Source organism: Rousettus aegyptiacus, unplaced genomic scaffold (genome assembly GCF_014176215.1).
Source record: "Rousettus aegyptiacus isolate mRouAeg1 unplaced genomic scaffold, mRouAeg1.p scaffold_m13_p_4, whole genome shotgun sequence".
In the NCBI taxonomy this organism is placed as follows: Eukaryota; Metazoa; Chordata; class Mammalia; order Chiroptera; family Pteropodidae; genus Rousettus; species Rousettus aegyptiacus.
The window spans coordinates 612,445-630,932 of record NW_023416307.1 but is presented as its reverse complement, the minus strand read 5'-3'; the positions used below and the strand labels follow the sequence as shown (position 1 = coordinate 630,932).

The following is an 18,488-nucleotide window of genomic DNA, read 5'->3' as shown; positions in this document are numbered from 1 at the left end:
GCCGGCCCCTGCGCGTGCGCAGAGACTGGGGAACGGGCGCCTGCGGGGAGCGGGGCTCTCGGGGCGCGCAGCGGCCGCTCAGCCACACGGCCCGGGGGACGCGGACGCGGACACCGGGCTTGGCGGGAGTTAGAGCGGAGAGCCGCCGGCGACCCTTCCGCGCGATTCCCGAGGCCCGGCCGGCGCCCCGCACGGCCGCCCCGGCGCGCGCCGCGGACTCACCCGTGTGCCGCTTGTAGTGCTTGAGCATGTTGACCTTCTGCGCGAACTTGCGGTGGCATTCCTTGCACTCGTACTCCTTGATGCCCTTGTGCAGCTTCATGTGGTGGCGCAGCGCGTGCTTGGTCTTCATGCCTGCGGGGCGCGCGCAGGTCGGAACCGCCCCGCCCCGCCCCCGCTGTGGACTCGGGGCCCTGCCCTGGAACACCCCCCCCCCCCCCCCCCCCCCCCCCCCCCCCCCCGCCCCACGCCTGCGCCCAGGACCCCTACAGTGCCCACACGCTAGACCCCCTCCCTCCCCCCCAGCACCCCATCCTGGACCCAGTGCCCGCACCCAGAACCCCTAGTGCGCATATCCTGGACCCCCTGTGCCCATGCCCTGGAGCCCCCGCGCCCAGGACCGCCGGTGTCCTGGACCCTGCCCCAACCCCTGCCCTGGAGCCCCCCGACCCTGCCCAGGATTCCCACAATGCCTGCACACTGGACCCCCTGCGCCTGCACCCAGAACCCCCCCCCCCCCCAGTGTTCGTATCCTGGACCCCTCGCCCCCTGCACCATGCCCCGGACCTCCCCCTCTGACGCCCATGGTGCCCGCATGCTGGGCCCCCCATTCGTACTCCGGAACCCCCACACCCGCATCCTGAACCCCCCAGCAGGCGCAAGCCTCGGTGCCTGCAGAACAGACCCAGGGAAGGATGGGCCTCGGGCTGGTCTGAGAGAGGACCCCCGCCAGCGGCCAGGAGGCAGTCTCGCCCTTGGAGGCCCTTAGGGATTTACTGTCAACGGCTGGACAGCTCGTCTCTGCAGGGTGACTGCCCAGGTGGTCAGCGCTTCCAACACGGGAGCTGTAAATGCCCAAATTTCACCACTGTGACCCAACCGAGTTATCTGGGGAGAGACGTACAAGCCTCCTGAGGTCGATCTTGGTGACAGAAGTGTCATTAAGATTAGGAATAAGGCCACTGAACGTTACGTGCTCTGTCATCTAAGCATAGACATTCAACCCACCTTTAGTTTACTGTAAAGTCAACCTTTGCAGAAAGGGGAAGTCAGCTACGGCTTCACTCTCAGACCAGTGGGGAAGGGCGACCCAGCGCAGGGTCGCGGCCCAGAGACACCTACTAGGTGGGCGAGGAGGGGCCACCCTGGAGCGGGGGGCAGCGGACAGGTCACTGCTAACTCGCCGCCACCCAGAACCTGGCCTGGGAGGTGCCACGGCAGGTGGGGGGCGATCACTGTTACCGCCCTCAGTCAGGTGGTGGGGGACGACTCTGCCCACAGAGTCCTCGCGTCGGCTGGCCACGGTTCCCTTCTAGGGCACCCGGAAACCCTCTGCACGGTCCGCGGAGACGGGAGCGTCAGCCAGCTCCTGCCGGCTCGGAGCGCAGGCCTGACCAGCCACGAAGCTCGCGGGGCGGAGCCAGCGGAGGAGGCGGGAGTCCCTGAAACGCCACCTGCCTGTCTGCACCCCACAGGGAGGGCTTCCCAGGCGACAGGCCGCAGAGGACGTGTGTGGGCCGGGCGCCGACTGCAGGACAGTGTTTCCCCTTAAACGCTCACGCGTGTTCGCGGGGGAGAAAAGCTACAGGTGACGGGTCTGGCCCTGAGGACTGCGCCGCAGCCGCCCCGCCCTTCCGGGTCACGCTGGTGCCTACGCACGACCTGGGCACACTCCAGCCACGCAGCCCGGGGCCCTCCGGGACCCCCTGCCGGCTGATATCACCCCGGCGTCAGCCCTGCAGGACACGCTGGAGCATCGCTCTGCTCCCAACAGCCCACACTACTCGTGGCTCGTGCCTGCGCAGTACAGACCCCGGGCTCCAACCGCGCCGGGCACTGCGCCAGGCGCCAGAGGCTGAGCAGCGAGCCAAACGAGGTCCCCGGCCTCACGGGGGAGGGACAGACAGACAAAGGCGCACTGTCACATGAGCAGGGATGAAGGGAAGCAGAATAAAGCAGGATGGGGATGGCAGGCATGGAGGTGGCCAGGATGCCGCTTCATGGGCGGCAGGGAGTAGGGGTCGGGAGGGGTCAGGGGAGCCCCCCCAAATGACACATTTAAAAAGTGACCTGCCAGAAGGGTGGGGGGTGGGCGAGAGCTACTTGGCAGGGGAACAGCCAGTGTGCAGGTCCTGAGGCCACGGTAATTAGGCCCTCACTGTCACAAAGAGCGTTGGGGTGCTCACACCTTTACGCGGCCAGCAGACCGGACGGCAGACAAACTCTGCCCTTCTGGCTGCAAACCTCTTCCCAGCTCCCGCCCGACTGTGCGGTTTACGCCCCACCCAAAGCCCCCCAGCGCGCCTGCCTCCCCCCTGGCCAGCACCGGCTGCTTCCCCGGGCTGTGCCCGGCACAGTGGCATCTTGGCTCTGACCCGTGAGGAGACGGTCGCTTCAGGGTCGGCGCCCAGAGTGCGCATGAGCTGAAGGCTCGGGCTGAACCCACCCGTCCTGCCACAGCTGTCCCTCCCACACGCACCTACACGAACTCGCTCTGAATCGTAAAACAGCAAATGCGCAGAAGCGACGTCCAAGTCCACACCCGTTCCGGCCGCCCCAAACCGGCCAGCACTGGTGACAGTCGCGTTTGCTCCCTTTAAAAAAAAATCTGTGAACAGCTTTGAAACATACGCGACTGCCACACAGTGGACATTTTAAGGTTCCCTACTGGGATTCACATTTATGACTGACTTTGGGGAAAACAGGTAATTTTTAAACACTTTTGATTCCAAAACCTGGCTTGGGGCCCTCTCTCTCTAAAGGCCGGGTGGGTGGTGGTCTTCACGCCCACAAGTGTCTCACCCAGATCTGCCCTGAGCGTTTCGTGGCACATAGAGTGTTTTTTTAATTTACTTTTTCACGTGAAGTGGTTCTGAACAAGGCATTTTCCTGTGCCCCCACCCGGATGGCTACTCCTCCACGTGGAAGGCCACCAGCGTGGCACACTGGCCCCCCGGCGACCGGGTGACAGGTGACGGTGTTCTCATTACTTCTAACAGCCTGTCACGTGAAAGTCCCAGTCAGGTCTAGAATTTCTAAAAAAGGAAAAAGGTGAAGGAATAACATGCAGTAGTGTTTCCTGTAACGTGATTTGTAATGATAAAAACCGCACACACGGTAACCCCTGACGTGGAAACAAGCGTCTGGTCACGGGCGCCACAGGTGGAACCCTGTCAAGACGCTGAGGAACAGCAGGGCACTTCGCCCGTCCTGACGTGAAAGGGCCTCTGAGGTGGGCTCGGAAGTAAACAGAAAGCAAGGTCGTGCTGGTGACGGGGACAGGGCAGAGCGACAGGCCGCCGCGTTAGGGTTACGTAAGACGGGCGCGGCAGCCCAGGCGTTATAGCACGTCCTGGGGGATGCTGAACTCGGGAAAGAAACCAGCAGACGCTAACTACGTTGCACACAGAAGTGTGTGCATCAGGGGACGTGGCTGTGAGCTGAGGGCTTGCCCAGGACACCCCTCCCTACCCTGCGGGGCCCCTGCGGGACCAGGTGTGGCCTCTCCTGGCTCACCCGGGGTGGACGCCCAAGCACAGCTGCCCACCCGCGAGCCTGCCCGCCTCCGCCCTGCTCTGCGGCGAGTGGGGCGGGGGCTGGAGGGGCGGGGACGGTGGGGGCTGGGGGTGGGGCCGAGCCAGCGCGGCCACCGCCGGGCCGGGTGCGGAGACTGCCGCAGAGGCTCACAGCGGGTCCCACGGGAGGGTGCCGGGGTGCAGGCGGCATGGCGACCTCACGCGGCTTGCCCGCTGCGTACGGCGGGCGCCCGTGCCACCTCTTCGACAGGGCAGTCACGCGCTGTCCTCACACACAGCTACTCTGGGGCGAGGGGACCGGGGCTGGGGTGCGGGGGGGGCCTCACTTTCTGCTTTCCTGTGCAGTTAATTCTAGGAAGGAAAAAAGAATCTTATTTTACGTGCGCTAGCAGGAGGTACCCAGTGAGTGGAATTATGGGGCGTTTGTGCTTTCTTCATACTTTTCTGTTTAACTTACAAAACACATAAAATGGTTTCACCATTGAATTCTACCAAATATCTAAAGAATTCACATCGATCCTTCTCAAACTCTTCCAAAAAACTGAAGAGGAGGGAGCACTCCCAAACTCATTTTATGAGGCCAGCGTCACCCCGACTGACGCCAAAGCCAGACAGACACTACAGAGCAAGAGACCCGAGAACGAGGCTGTGAAAATTCTCAACGCAACGCCAGCAAACTGAATTCAACAGCACATTCAAGGGTCATTCACCACGATCAAGCGGGATTCATGGCTGGGATGCAAGGGTGGGCTCGATATTCACCAATTAACACATGTGACACATCACACTGAGGGAGGTAAAGATCACACGCTCATCTCAGCAGATGCGGAAAGAACATCTGATAAAACGTAACAGATTTTCGTGATAAAAACTCAACAAATAAAAGAAACGTCCCTCAACATAACAAAGGCCACATCTGACAAGCCCCCGGCTAACATCATCCACAAGGTTCAAAGCTCTTCCTCCAAGATCAGGAACGAGACAAGGGCGCCCACTGCCACCATGCCTTCCCGGCCAGAGCACATGGGCTGGAAAAAAAAATAAAAGGCATCTAGATCAGAAAAGAAGAAATACAGTTATCTCTTGTCACGGATGACATGATCTCATACGTAGAAAACCTATGACCCCACTAAAACACTGTTAGACCTAATAAATGAATCAGGTAAAGTCATGGATACAAAAATCGACATGCAGAAACCAGCCGCGTTTCTACACAAGGTCAACGAATTGTATGAAAGAGAAATTACGTACGCAATCCCGTTTACTATAGCACTGAAGACGATGAAATACTTAGGAATAAATTTAACCATGGAGCGAAAGATCCGAAACGAAACCGTAAGACAGTGATGACAGGGACAGACGCGGACACACACGGGACGGCGCGCCTCGCTGACGGACCAGGAGCGATGGCCGGGAAACCGCCCACGACCCCCCCAGCCCCCTGCTGTGCACTGCAATCCCGATCACACTCCCAGCGCCCTTTTCCGCAGAAATAGCAAGACCATCCTCTGATTTGTCTGGCACCACAGAAGACCCCAAATAGCCACAACGGCCCTGAGAACACGGAGCGGGGGCGCCGCTACGCCGGGCGTGTCGCTACGCGTGACGCAGCCCCAGGGGGCAGAACGGTGTTGCGGGCCCGACGACGCGCCACGGACCCGTGGGACAGAGGAGAGGCCGGGAAGGGAGCCCCACGGAGCTCCCCGCCTCTGACGCGGCAGCTGAGAGCGCACCACGAGGCCCGACTCTTCGGCAAACGGCGCTGGGAACGCTGGACAGATGCATGCGAAAGGGCGAACACGGACCCCTCGCAAAAGTGACCCTCAATGGACCAGAGATTTCAATATAAGACCCGAAACACTGAAACTTCTAGGGGAAAACGTGGGGGAAAAGACCCTTGCTACACGTGGGGTCAATCATTTCTTGGGTGAGCCCCCCGAAGGGTACGGCAACACGATGCGAAACCAGCGGGCGGGGCTCCGCTGCAGGGAAGCGAAGCGCCAGCAGAGGGAGCCGCTGAGCGGACAGGGGCCCAGGGACCGGAGCAAACTGCAGCCTGTGTCTGCTGCGGAACTGACGCCTGCGGTGACAGAACCCACGCGACTCAACAGCAAGAAAGAGAACCCAACTAAAACACGTGCAGAGGACCCGAGGAGGCACTTCCCGCAGACTCACGAAAGGCCGACAGGTGCACGGAAACGTGCTCGCCACACCCGGTCGCCAGGGAGACCGAGTCAAAGCCGCGGAGGTGCCGCCTCCCCCAGCCAGGAGGCTTCTCCTAAGAGGTGAGGGACGACGGGTGCTGGCGAGGGTGTGGGGACAGGGAGCCCATGTGGCCTGTTCGGGACTGTGCAGAACAGTATGCACGGTCCTCGAAAAATGAAAAATTGAACTCCCGTGTGCCCCAACAGTCCCACTTCGGGGCATCTATCCGAAGGAAATGAATCGGGGTCTTGAAGAGACACGTGCACCCCACGTTCAGGGCTGCATTATTCGCAACGGCCAGACACGGGACGACGTGAGCGTCCACCAACTGACGCCTGTGCACGTAAACACACGTGAAGGTGTGAGCTAACCCTGCGGCCACGGTCACACGTGCCACACCGACGCGCTGTGCACCTGAAACTCACACGTCACATGCCGACTACCTCAAAAAAGCAAAAATGGAAAAAACCAAACCGTCACAGAAAATTAAAGAAACCTAACGGCAAAGCGGTAGGCCTGATTTGTGTCTGGAGGAGGGAGGTCCCACTGCTCTCCCCTGGGGACAGTGCTGGTGGCCGTGGAGACAGCCACAGGTCCCCTGGCCGGCCCTTCTGCAGTTGTTTCATTCATTTAAAAGCAACAGGTTAACAATTTACCATGAACTGGGATTATCTTTTAAAAAATTTTCCTTAAGCTTCACTTACTGATGTGAGACAGTCCATGCATGGGTTTAACCGAGTTCGCAGATCTAACGCGGGCCCCGCACCGCGGACCTCAGGCCGCCGCGCCACTGCGCAGGCGCGGGGCGGCGCCACGTGACCTCCCGCTCTCGCGCCTGCGCGCTGCGCGGCTCCCCCGCTCTGCGGCGGCCGGCCTGGACCCGCTCGCTCCTTTGCGCCCCTCACCTTGTTTTCCTAGCGCCCCCGCTAAAACGTTAACCCCACGTCTTAAGCGACTTGGGCCTGGGCTACATCCGACGGCCTTGGGGACCCCTCGCGTGTGACGTTCCAGGTCTCGCACCCGTTCCTCTCAGAGCTCCACGTGGCTGGCGGCAGCCTGTGACCGGGCGTCTGCGCCACGGCCTGGCGCCTACGCCCTGACCCTCCGCACCGTGGCCCCGGCGCCTACGCCCTGACCCTCTGCGCCACGGCCGGGCGCCTACGCCCTGACCCTCTGCGCCGTGGCCCCGGCGGCTACGCCCTGACCCTCCGCGCCGTGACCCCGGCGCCTACGCCCTGACCCTCTGCGCCGTGGCCCCGGCGTCCGCCACACGTACCTTTCCCGCACTCGGCGCACAGGTACTCCCGGATGTTGTCGTGCACGCGCATGTGTTCCTTCAGCATGTCCTTCCTGGCGAAGGACTTCCCGCACTGCTCACAGGCGTGGCTCTTCACACCTGAACAACAAACGCTTGGAAATCTCAGGCCTGTGACGTCGCACCCGTGGTTATGGTATGATGGCAGTAACGGGAGGGGGCTGGCCTCCCTACAGCTGGAAACTCAGTGACAAGTGAGCCGCCCCTTCCCTCCACCTGGGCAGAACCTTGCCTCGGGCTCGGTGGTGAGGAGTCGGGCCTGAGGACCCAGAGCCGGTGACGGGCAGGGAGGGCCCTTGTTGGGAAGGGGAGCAGCAGCGCACAGGACGGGGCGTGGCAGGGGAGGGGGGGCGATGCGGGACAGCCCACGACACCCGTGGACGAGGCCGGGGCCCGCCTCCCAGCAGGAACACCCACCCGTGTGGATGAGTTTATGCCGCTCCAAGTTGCCAATGCTGTTGAAGATCCGCCCGCAGATCTCGCACGGGTGAATGTACCTGGAACAGACCCGAGCCTCAGGCCACCCCGCAGCCCCGCGGCCTGTCCCAGCTCCTTCATCCACAAAGGCGAGGCCAGGAAGGTGCAGCGGGGATGACAAAGGACAGACACAAACATCTTCGGGCTCCACTAAGAGCTGAATCGTGTCCTACCTCCTCACCCCCAAGTTCACCTGTTGACGCCATTAATGACTGGTGTCCTTATAAAAAGGGGCATTTGGACACAAAGGAACACCATGCGAAAACAGGGTGAAGGAGAGCGGTGTGCGAGCCCAGGAGGCAGGCCTGGGGCAGGTTCTCCCTCCGCCCCAGCGGGCACCGGCCCGGGACACCGGATCTCGGGGCGCTGGCCTCCAGCACTGAGACAGCCCGTCTCTGCGGCCGGAGCTGCCCAGTCTGTGCGCTTCGCCATGGCCATGGGGCTGTCCACACCCCAGCCCAGGCTCAGAGCACTGCCTGCAGGCGGCAGCGGGCGCGAGCTGGCACTTGGGGAACCCGGCCACAGGTGGGGGGAAGGGCTTCTGGTGGCGCTGCAGGCCTGTGACGTGACCTGCTTGCGCTGAGCCCAGGAAGGAGGTGTGGCTGATGGCAGACAGCACGAAGGAGGCCGGGGCTCCCAGGGGAGACAGACTGGCGTTGGCGCACCCTGCCGCACCCCGCCCCGCCCTGCGGCCAGACGCACTTCTGCACGTTGGGGTCGGGCAGGTCCTCGCGGTGGATGACCATGTGGGCGTGGTAGGTGGCCTTCAGGGCGAAGCGGCGGTTGCAGATGCTGCAGCCGTAACCCTTCTCTTTGTGCACGTCCATGATGTGCTTCAGGTACTCCTTCCCGCGGCCGAAGGTGAGCTGCGGACCGGCACACGGCTCACACCCCGCTCTGCCCCGCACGGGGTGCCGAGACGCTGGGGGAGCCCAGCACCCCAGGGCATGCGGAGGCGCCCTGTGGGGTGGACCCCAGCTCCGCCTGGGCCCCCTGCAGGCCCTGGCCTCCCCTCCACCCGCCTGCCTCCCTGTCCCTTGCCCACGCCCATGGGCCCTGACAGGTGCGTGGCCAGTATGCACGTGCACGGGGGACCCGCACTCAGCAGTGGACTGCACGCTCCCGGGCAGCGACCACTGCCCACAGCTCGGGTCCCCTGGGGAACACCATCCTCCAGAGCTTGGCTCCTTCCTCGTCTGCGTGGGCAGGCCGAGGGGAAGGGCCACAGGCCTGAGGGGACGAGGAGGAGACGCGTCTCCACTGGGTCAGCTGCACGGCCGTGCAGGGACCAGTCAGGAGACTGGCTCTGAGGGGGTGGACAAGTGACAGTGGTGAGACCTACACGAACCACCCCCTAGGAACAAAGTGACACAGGCAGCCTCTGGGACACCTGGGACATGGGTGCCCGGCCCGGGCGAGTGGCCCCCGCACTGGGCAGCCCCGGGCCCCAGCTCCCCTCCTGGGCTCCCCACCTGACACCGTTTGCAGCTGTACTTGTGGGGCTCGGAGTCCGCGCTCTCGTCGGAATTGTCGTCGTTTTCTTCTGAGGAGATGCCGATCTTGCCGATGAACTCTTCCCGCTGGTGGTCGTCCATCAGCGCGATGTCCTGGAACGGTCGGGTGCCGGTCAGTGATACGCCTGGCGCAGCCCTAGCCGCTCTTCACGCCGCAGCGACGGGGTCCGCACGGGGAGAAGGCAGCGCCTGGCGGGAAGCCCCACCGAGCATCCCTCCTTGCTCCGCCTTCTCTCGCACTGGCCCAGCGAAATCCCAGCAGCACCCGGGGCTGCGGGCTCCCCAGGGCGTGCGCTCCCAGCTTCCCTGGGCCCTGGTACCACCCACGGTGTCTTCGTGTTCCCTGGACAAGTGTGTCTCCCACCCTCAGTGGTGACCGGAGCCCCCGCAGCCCCCAGTTCCCCCCGCCTCCTCCCCTTCCTCCCTCCCGCCCTGTCCTCGCTCCTGGAAGGACCTGGCGTGCTGACATTTTAATGGCGGCCCTCCCGCTGGGCCGCGGCAGTCACAAGGACTCATGTGGGGAGAGGCAGCGTGCCGAGGTGACCGGTGTCGGGACACTGCGGGCCCGTGGGAGCCACGCGAGGAGGGCAGCGCCGGCCGGCACCTTGAAGTGGACGTGGATGTGGTCCCTGAGCACGTCCACGCGGAAGAACTTGCGGCCGCAGATCTCGCAGGTGTACTTCTTGTCCCCGTGCGTCAGCAGGTGCTTGTTCATGTTGCTCCTGCAGGAGAACACCTGTGGGCAGAAGACCCGGACACGGAGGCGCCTTCACGGACAGCGGGCTCCGCCTCGCTCGCCACCGCCATGGAAACGGATTTCTGCTTTCTCTCGGAAAGGTCGAACACATCTGGTCATGTGGCGACATGGCAGCAGCTGGCCAAGTCGCCGCCGGCCAGCCACCTGCGGCCATCACTTCTCCGCGTCCGAGCCTGGCGGCTGCTGAGGACCCACCATGGCTCCCAGGGCCCAGTGCCAGGTGGCTCACAGGGACGGCACATGGCTGGGGGTTAAAATCCCCGCCTCCAGGTGGCGCGGAGCCCACCTGGGAGCCCCCTGGGGAGTCTGTCTGCAGCATGTGCTCGGCATACCTCGAGGGACGCGAGTCTGGTCCTAAGACACAGCTGACTTTCACACACTCCTCGGTCATGAGAGGTGAGTCCAGGAGACCACAAGACCCCAGAGCGCGTTTGTACCCGGACGGGCCTGGCACCGTGCAGACCCCGCCCTGCACCGCCAGACGGGGCCTGGGGCTCCCCTCGACTGCCAGGGAGCTTCTGGACAGTTAGGGGCTAGTGGCTCGGCCAGAGTTGGCCTCACTACCAGCCACCTCGGCCACACCTGGAATGGGTTTGCTCAGGAGGGTGATGTCACACGTCACTCAGGGAGCATCGTGGCCTTGGGGTTCTCGGCCCTGTCACTCAGAAATGCCACAGGGGAGACCGGCACCGACGGGCAGACTGAAGCCCCAACTCCCCACTTCCCCGGGGCCCCCGCCCTGGTCTCTGGCCCAGGACTGTCTGAGACGCCAACGAGCAGAGCGCACAGCGTGGGCGCAGGATGCGTGCCGGGGAAACGGCTCCAAAGGAGGAACGCTTACGTCTAGGCTCATTCGCTGGAGACCCGACTTGACAGCAAGAGACCAGAATGACGAAGGTACCAAGAGTGGACTCGGCAGCTGACAACCCAGGCATCCGCTTCACCCTGAACCGTCCCCCCAACGCTCGGCAGCAGGGCTGAGCTCTGGCTTAAGGAAACAACGTGCTCCGTGCTTCAGATCCCGGGACGGGGCGGGGTGTTACCTTGCCACACACGGGGCACCCCGAGGGCTCCTTCTTGTAGCGGACCAGGCTCTCGCCACTGGCTTCCAGGTCTTCTCTCTTCACTCGCCTGACCCCTGAAATCCCAGCGAGAGGGTGAGCGCGCACGGCAGCTCTGCTCCGGCCCGACGTCCCTTCCAGCGGAAGGGGACAGATGCCCACGGCGGGGACAGTGAGTGGCGGGCGGCCTCGCGTGGGCATCGGCGCCGACACAGGCCCAGGGAGAGGAGGGCACGCCCTGCACGCGCCCGCCGGTGACGCGGCCCTCGCCGCCGCTCCCTCGGGAAATGCGAGGGGAGTGCGTGCTCTCCATTTACAACGCGGACGAGGGACAAGGGGCGTCTGCTAGGGAAGGGGTCTGCGCCCGACCCACAAGCTCAGGGCAAAGGCAGGGCTCCCGGGGACGGCTTCATGTGGGCCAGTTTTTTTATAGAAAGGAGGCTAATGTTCATCCTGCAAATTAAATCAGTTGAATCGGGAGCAGGGTGCAAAGTCAGATGATAATAAATCTTTATGGTTACGAGGCATAGCTGTTCACGACTGGGATCAGAACAGACATTTAGAAGTTTGCATGAAATAAATCATCTTAGAACAAAAGAGAGACATCCTCGTCCTGTGGTCCTTCTGCACAGCCGGCCTGCTCTGGAGCACCCCCACGTAGCACGGGGCGAATGCCGGGTCCGAAGGGAGAACCCCAGAAGGCTGGGCAGGGGACAGAGACACGGCTCTCCACGGCCCCCAGGGACCAGTGTGCCAGGTCTGGGCAGGGACTTGCGCCTCGCTCTGGCGTGAGGGGGAAACCATGAAATGGCCGTGGCGGCATTAGCTCATTCTGGCGGAAAACGACCCGAGCCACGTGTCAGGGGTAAAACGCAAAATGCAGCTGTAAAACGAAAGCCCGTCTCTTCAGAAACACCCACTTCCGGTGGTGCCCGCGGCGGCCGACACCCAGGCCCCGCCGGGGACTTTAAAGCAGGGTCTGGGTTCAACCGTCCGCCAGCCGAAGGGCGTGGCATGACAAGGAAACTGAGGCAGAGCAGCACACCCCAGGCCACCCAGTCGCCAAGCTGGGCTGGTGAGGCCCCACGTGCCCCTCCCAGCCCCCCCGGGGGACAGTGGTGGGCGTCACGAGGCCACATGTCCACGTACGTGTGAGGGGCACAGCCAGGCTTTACGCAAGACTTAGTTTTCTGACTTTTTCCCCCAAAAAAGCATCCACAGCAGGTCCTCAAGTAACGTCACCAGCCATCGCCAGCCGTGGTACAGCTGGTGTCTTAACTGTGGTTGCACTTGAAGCTACGGAAGCTAACGAGATTAACTGAGGGCCTGCCTTGCTTGCAACTCTTCAGAAAATGATTTTTTTCAAACGTTTACAAAAAGGTACTTTGCTCCCTGAATGAGGGCGGTTAGCGAGAGCGCAGTGGCTTTTAGAGTAAAAATCAGGATTACCTACACCGAAGTGCTACTTCGGGGAGGCATGTGCGAGCAGGGGAGGGAAGCCGCCCCAGGCTTCGTCGCCGCACCTGCAGCTCAGGTGCTCCGGGGGCTTCTGCGCTGGTGCCTGTGCCCTCCCCCGGCGCGCTGCCAGCACAGCCACCCGCGCCCCACACCTCGTTTCCGGCCCTGTCGCAGGCCTTGCCCCGCCGCCGGCAGCACTGAAGTCCACTGTGCTCTTGCCCCTGACCTGAGACCCGCTGCTTGGACGGGCGGTGCCCGAGCCTGTCGCAGATGGCGTGGCCTCGGGACACAGCAGGCGGAGCCCCTGCCTGGTGTGCTCTGCTCCACACACGCTGGACGCGCACCCCCCGCGACCTCACACCTGCCTTCTGCCACTCGGTCACGGCGAGGGCGCTTTCTCGTGTTAAAAACGCCGAGAAAATGCTTTTGGTGCCTGCGTGACGTTTAATGCCGAGAAGTCTGGCGTCCTCACCTCTCCCTGCTGGGGACACAGGATGCTCCTGCCGGTCTCGCGCACGGCGGTACTGGTCCCCAGGCTACGCAGAGACTGTCGGAGGCCTCTGCTCACGGCCCCGCCCCCGGGGCCGCCCCCGCAGACAGGTGCGCTCACCTTCCAGGTGCCTCCGCTGGTGGTCCAGCATGACGTCCTTGCGGTAGAACATTTTGTTGCAGACTTCGCAGGCGAACTTCTTGTCCCCATGCTTCTTCTTGTGCTTGGAAAGGTTACTGTTGGTGGAGAAGAATCTGAAACACATCTCGCACTGGAAGGTCTTGTCGTCTGTCCAGGAAACAAGCAAACACACAGCGCCTCGCAGGTAAGTGGCGTTGAATTCGCACTGCGCACCGTGGCCGAGGGAATGGCGACGAGGGCCACACGGCGGAAGCAGCGTCACCTGCACCGTGGCAGCTCCGGCCCAAGCACCACCTGGAGCGGCTTGCTCTCACCAGGAGAAGCGACCACGGGGCTCTCCTCCCCACGCCCCCCCCCCCCTCCCACTTCTCAGGCACTCGCCGATTCCTGGATTCCTTGATTCCTCCAAGGAACCCGCCTGCTCTGCCCGGCCCGACAGTCCCCACCCCGCCGTCCCTGTCCCACCGCACCCCCTCCAGGTGCCCAGGTCGTCCCTCGGCTCCCCTGGAGGCCTGCTCCCGCAAGCGCAAGCCGCGGTGCCTGCGTTGGCACCACTCCAGCTGCCGGTCTCTGCCCGACCCCCTGGACTCTCCCCTTGCTTCAGAGGGTCTCGGGGCCTCGCCCCCAGCCAGAGGCCAGTGCTGGCCCGTGTGTTCCCTGCCCCGCCCCTCACCCCCATCATCTTCCTCCCCCTCTCTGCTCATCCCCCTCCCCACTCCACGCCCACTTTGGTCCGTGGCCTGTCACCTACACAAGCCCCAGAAGGCAGTCCACGCTGCCCACAGTTCCTCTGCAGTGGAACCCCAGAACTCCTCTCCCATCTGTGTCCCCGTGCAGGTGGGCATGACAGTGTGGGTCACAGTGCGCGTCCCCCTGCACAGTGAGGGCCTCAGGACACACCGGGTCTCACTTCTGGGCCCTGGACTCCAGCCCACTGGCCTAGCTCCCAGCCAGCAGTTTCCCAAGCTCACAAACGCCTGAGGTCGCACGCACGCCTGCCGTCTCTACGGCTCCGGTGCGCAGGGGACCCCACGGTGCGTGCAAGGACCCCCGTGGCCAGGGTCTCGGCCGGACCTGCCTCTGTGGGGCTGTCCTGGGCACTGCGGGTGTTCTGCAGAACCCCATCCCCCACCCATCAGGCCAGTGCCACCCTCCCCCCAAACACAGGCACTTGCAACCAGAACGTCCCGGGGGTCTCGGGTGACCCAACGTGCAGCTCAGATGCACCCACGCGGCCCCGTCCACGCGTCCTCCTCACACAACGTGCTCGGGCCGCCCCTCGTGGCTTTGTGACGTTCCACCCAGTCCGATTACACTTTTTACTTTGTTACTTTTGAAACCGTGGGTAATTTTGTGATCCTCAGTAATGTCGCTTTTTCCTTCTTTCTGCTACATTCCCTCAGCAAAGCTTCTTAGGGGTGGACTGCCAGAGCCCAGGGCAGCTGTCGCTTGCTTTGTGAAGGGTTGTTTCGTCAAATCACAAAGACCCCGCCCACCCTGGGCCTGCCAAACCCCTGCCCAGGTGGCCCTCCTGTGGCAGGTGCCCCCCTATCCCTGGGGCCTGCCGCTCCGGGAGATGCGGTGTGCATCTCTCCCGGCACATGGCGAGAGACCCCTCTAACCTCACTCCCGGCCCAGATGCAGCCCTGCCCGGCGAGAGGGGGCTGCCGCACAGCTGTCTGGGACCAGCCCCTCATGCCGGCTGGCTTCTCTGCTGCGGCGTCCACACGAGTGCAGACAGCGCCTGGTCCCCACAACCACCTCCCGCCAGCGACACAGCTGCCCTGAGGCCAGCGTCTACGTTTCGGTGAAACGCAGCTACCAGCACGTGCCCAGTCCTTGGGTTCCGGCAGAGGCCATGGGCACGGGATCACCCAGCGATCAGATGGGGGGCGGGGTTCCGGGGCGGCCGGGCAGCACGGGACCTGAGCACTGTTTCGCTGGAAGGCCTGGATGTGACCCTCCGCTGTTCTCCAGCACAGTCCGATGGCCACCTGCAGGAGCCGCAGCCACCCCGTCAGACCCAGGATGGGTGTCGCTGAGGGAAGGCTCGAGAATCACCCCTCAGACCACGCATCAGAGCTGCTCCCTCAGTCGTACAAACTCCTGGTTTAACCGTCTGCTGAAGACACGTGCTCTCAACGTGAAAAACACAAAAAGCCTAACAGCACGCAAACGCCGCGCTATGCAAATGAGCCCCGTTCCTAGGTTTACCCTGCTTCCCATCCAAGACTTCCAGCCTCTGGAATGAGAGCGCACAGTCGGGTCGGGGCCTGGCTCGTCGGCAGCTGAGGAGCGGCTGGGCTCTGACTTCTATTACTTTCTGCTTCGTTCGCCTCCACAGAACAGTTAAAGAGGACCCTTCTCCGCTCGCCCCTGGGTCGGCCTCAGTGACAGGGCAGGGTGCCACTGCCGCTCTGACATCGGGTCCCTGCACTCGCGCAGGCCCACGGGGGGCCACAGAGGGCTGGTCACCGACCCCGGCTGCGGCTCTCTGCGAGTTCAGCACTGGACACCGCTGGAAAGATCTGCCCCAGGTTTGGGGGATCCGGGGTGCAGGGCTCAGAATGCAGGTGCTGCGGCACATGGCCTTCGTCCAAAGGCTCCTGAGGCCCCTCAGGCCATGAACATGGACGCTGCCAAGCAGCTAGAGCTCAGGTGAAACGAGACCAACCTGCCACTCAGAAAAGCCCTGCCGGGGACGGAAATCACAAGCCATGGTTTCAGGAGCCCTCACAGCAGGACGAACAGACAAAAGAACTGAACACGAGGACAAGGCAGGCGCTGTGGGGACAGGCTCTGGCTGCAAAGACGCGGCCAGTTCACGTGAAGGCTCCCTAGAGACCGGCTGAGCGAGGACCAGCAGGGAGATGCAAGGCGGGGGGGGGTCCCCCGCCGGCTGGGCTCCTGCGCCAGGGCCTCCCTGCCGTACCTGGGGGTTTCTGCATCGCATGTGCCTGCCGGCTGCGGGGTTGCCAGAGGCAGTGCCTGGCAGGCTCCGCGGGCCCGAGCACGGCTCGCCAGAGCACACCGGCGCCTGACCACACACGAGCAGAACGTGTGCCATCCCACTTGGCGACAGGCGGGCAGAAGCAGGCTCAGGACAAACCGCCTGGGCAAGCCAGCCTGCTGCCCTGCCGCACAAAGCTAAGGCTCCACACGACCCTCCGACCCTCCAGCAAGTGGGCAGAGGCCTGGCTCCTCCAGGCACTGTCCCGACGCGCCCCCCCTCCAACTCCTCACCCAGTCCTAGGACAAACCCAGCACTTGGGGTAAGAGGAGGGGCCCCAAACGTGCTGGCCGGAGAACACCGGCACATGAGCCGCCAGGCCTGACACTGGGCAAAGTCCCCTCCGCGTCCTGCACTCGCCAGCGACTGCGGGGCAGCAGAACGACAGCGAGGCTGCGACCCCCGCGCTCACCCTCACCCGGGCACCTGGCTACGCGGGCGCCCGCTCACCTGTGCGGCAGTTGTGGAACTCCAGCGCGCTCTCGATGCGGAAGGTCTTCTCACAGGTGCCACACCGGAACCGGTACTCGCCGTCCACCTGGCGGAGGGCGGCGTCAGTGGGGGCGGCTGGGGCCCCGAGGGCTGCGGGAGCAGCGCCCACGTGTGCGTGGTTTACGCTTTTCTCTACCACTCTCCGGCTTGGCTGGAGTGCAGCGACTTTTCACTCTTCCGCCCGGGTGCCCAGGAGAAAGCCCGCACCCAGCAACGCCAGGGCCCATGGCGCCTGCGCTCTCCCGCCCCCGCCCATCGCGACTGCGCCGCGCCGCCCCCCCCCCCCGCCTCGTTCCCGCGCTCCCCCCTCTTTCCGCGCTCCCACCTCCTGCATCCCCCCCACTTCATTCCCGCGCCCCCACCTCATTCCGGCTGTGCTTGTAGGACACGTGCTGCTTCAGGCTCTCCTTGCGGCTGAACAGCTTCGCGCACTCCTCGCACTTGAACAACTTGTCACCTAGGCGGTGAGCAGCACACGCTGACTCAGCCGCGCGCGCGGGTGGGCGGGGCACAGACGTGCCGGGACGCCCCGTGCCTCAGCCCGAGCCTCGGCTGCGGCTGCGCAGGCGCGCGCGGGGGAGCGGGGCGGGACTCACCGTGCGAGCGCACGTGCCTGCTCAGGTTGCTGCTGTTCTGGAACACCTTGCTGCAGATGCTGCACTGGTGCACCCGCCGGTGGTCCCCCAGCTGCCGGAGCTTCCGCCGGACGCTGTGGCGGCCAGAGAGCATCAGGCTCCTCTTGAGGGCGAGGCTGCTGCCCTGATGATGGGGGAACCTGCCCGGTTAGACAAGCAAAGCGGTGAGCCGGGGGAGACGGGTCACAGGGGAAGTCCAAGGCTACCACCGAGGAAAAACCTTCCGAATCGCCCAGGCGCTGTGGGAGAGGGACAGCCCAGCGGCACCTGGCCTCAGGGGCGTCCAGTGGGACGGGCACCAGGCACGAGCAACGGCACAGGTGGCTTCCCTTCTGCCTTGACCCTGGGCGCCAGAGGCCCGCAGCCTGGCCTGCGCCTCGGCCAGAAGACCACGTGTGCACGGCCCTCTCCTGAACAGACTTTTTTTTAAATTATTTTTTTTTGTTTTTTACGCTTACAGCACCTGGTCTTCCTAGGTGGTCTCCCATCCAAGGACTAACCAGGCCCGACCCTGCTTAGCTTCTGAGATCACATAAGATCAGGCACATTCGGGGTGGCGTGGCCATAGACCCTGGACTGAATTTTTAAAATTTCTTCTCCATCACCTTATTCAGCTCCAGGCCAAAAATTACCCAAGAATAATAATAAAATACAAACATTTCCTTTTTTCACAAAAAAGAACAAGTCGTTAAATTTACAAACATTCAGGTACAAAGCTGCTTCCTCATGGCGGTGTTACTCGTAACAGCTAAGAGGCAGGAGACACACGACCCCACTGAAGGCGGGGCGGGGACACGGGGGGGCGGGGACGCGGGCGGGGCGGGGACAGGGGCGGTCTGCGCGTGCGCCGGGACAGCACTCGGCCCGGCACGGACGCACGCTGACGCGGCCTGCAGCGCAGTGCGCCTCGAGGACACCGCTCAGGGACACCAGCCGGCTGCGCACAGGTACGTGCCGTGCGACCACACAGGTGCCCGGAGGCTCCTGCATGGCGCTCAGCCGGGACAGGAAGCGGGCGGCGGGGGCAGGGCCGCGGGGCGGGCAGTGGGCACAGAGGGCAGGCCGGGGAGATGCAGCGGTCCTGCAGCGGGACACGCGCGAGGCTGCACAGCCAGTAAGTGGTGAAGGTGGCAAATTTCATGCTACGCGTGTTTTAGCACAATAAACATGCCATCAAA

General features: G+C 63.5%; 1 protein-coding gene and 1 pseudogene across 9 annotated transcripts in view; both read right to left on the bottom strand.

Moving 5' to 3' along the window:
• The window catches only part of PRDM15 (PR/SET domain 15), a 51,290-nt gene that overhangs the window by 11,233 nt on the left and 21,569 nt on the right, over positions 1-18,488 (bottom strand). For all 9 annotated transcript variants that reach the window (XM_036218570.1, XM_036218571.1, XM_036218572.1 and 6 more), the window contains 11 exons: positions 17,272-17,450; positions 17,038-17,132; positions 16,634-16,721; positions 13,153-13,320; positions 11,067-11,161; positions 9,871-10,002; positions 9,225-9,359; positions 8,455-8,618; positions 7,693-7,772; positions 7,237-7,356; positions 223-354 (listed from right to left, as the gene is read on the bottom strand). In XM_036218570.1, coding sequence (XP_036074463.1) covers positions 223-354; positions 7,237-7,356; positions 7,693-7,772; positions 8,455-8,618; positions 9,225-9,359; positions 9,871-10,002; positions 11,067-11,161; positions 13,153-13,320; positions 16,634-16,721; positions 17,038-17,132; positions 17,272-17,450 — 1,388 coding nt within the window. The remainder of the gene's footprint in view (positions 1-222; positions 355-7,236; positions 7,357-7,692; positions 7,773-8,454; positions 8,619-9,224; positions 9,360-9,870; positions 10,003-11,066; positions 11,162-13,152; positions 13,321-16,633; positions 16,722-17,037; positions 17,133-17,271; positions 17,451-18,488) is intronic.
• On the bottom strand, positions 17,762-17,880 carry LOC118602532 (annotated as a pseudogene).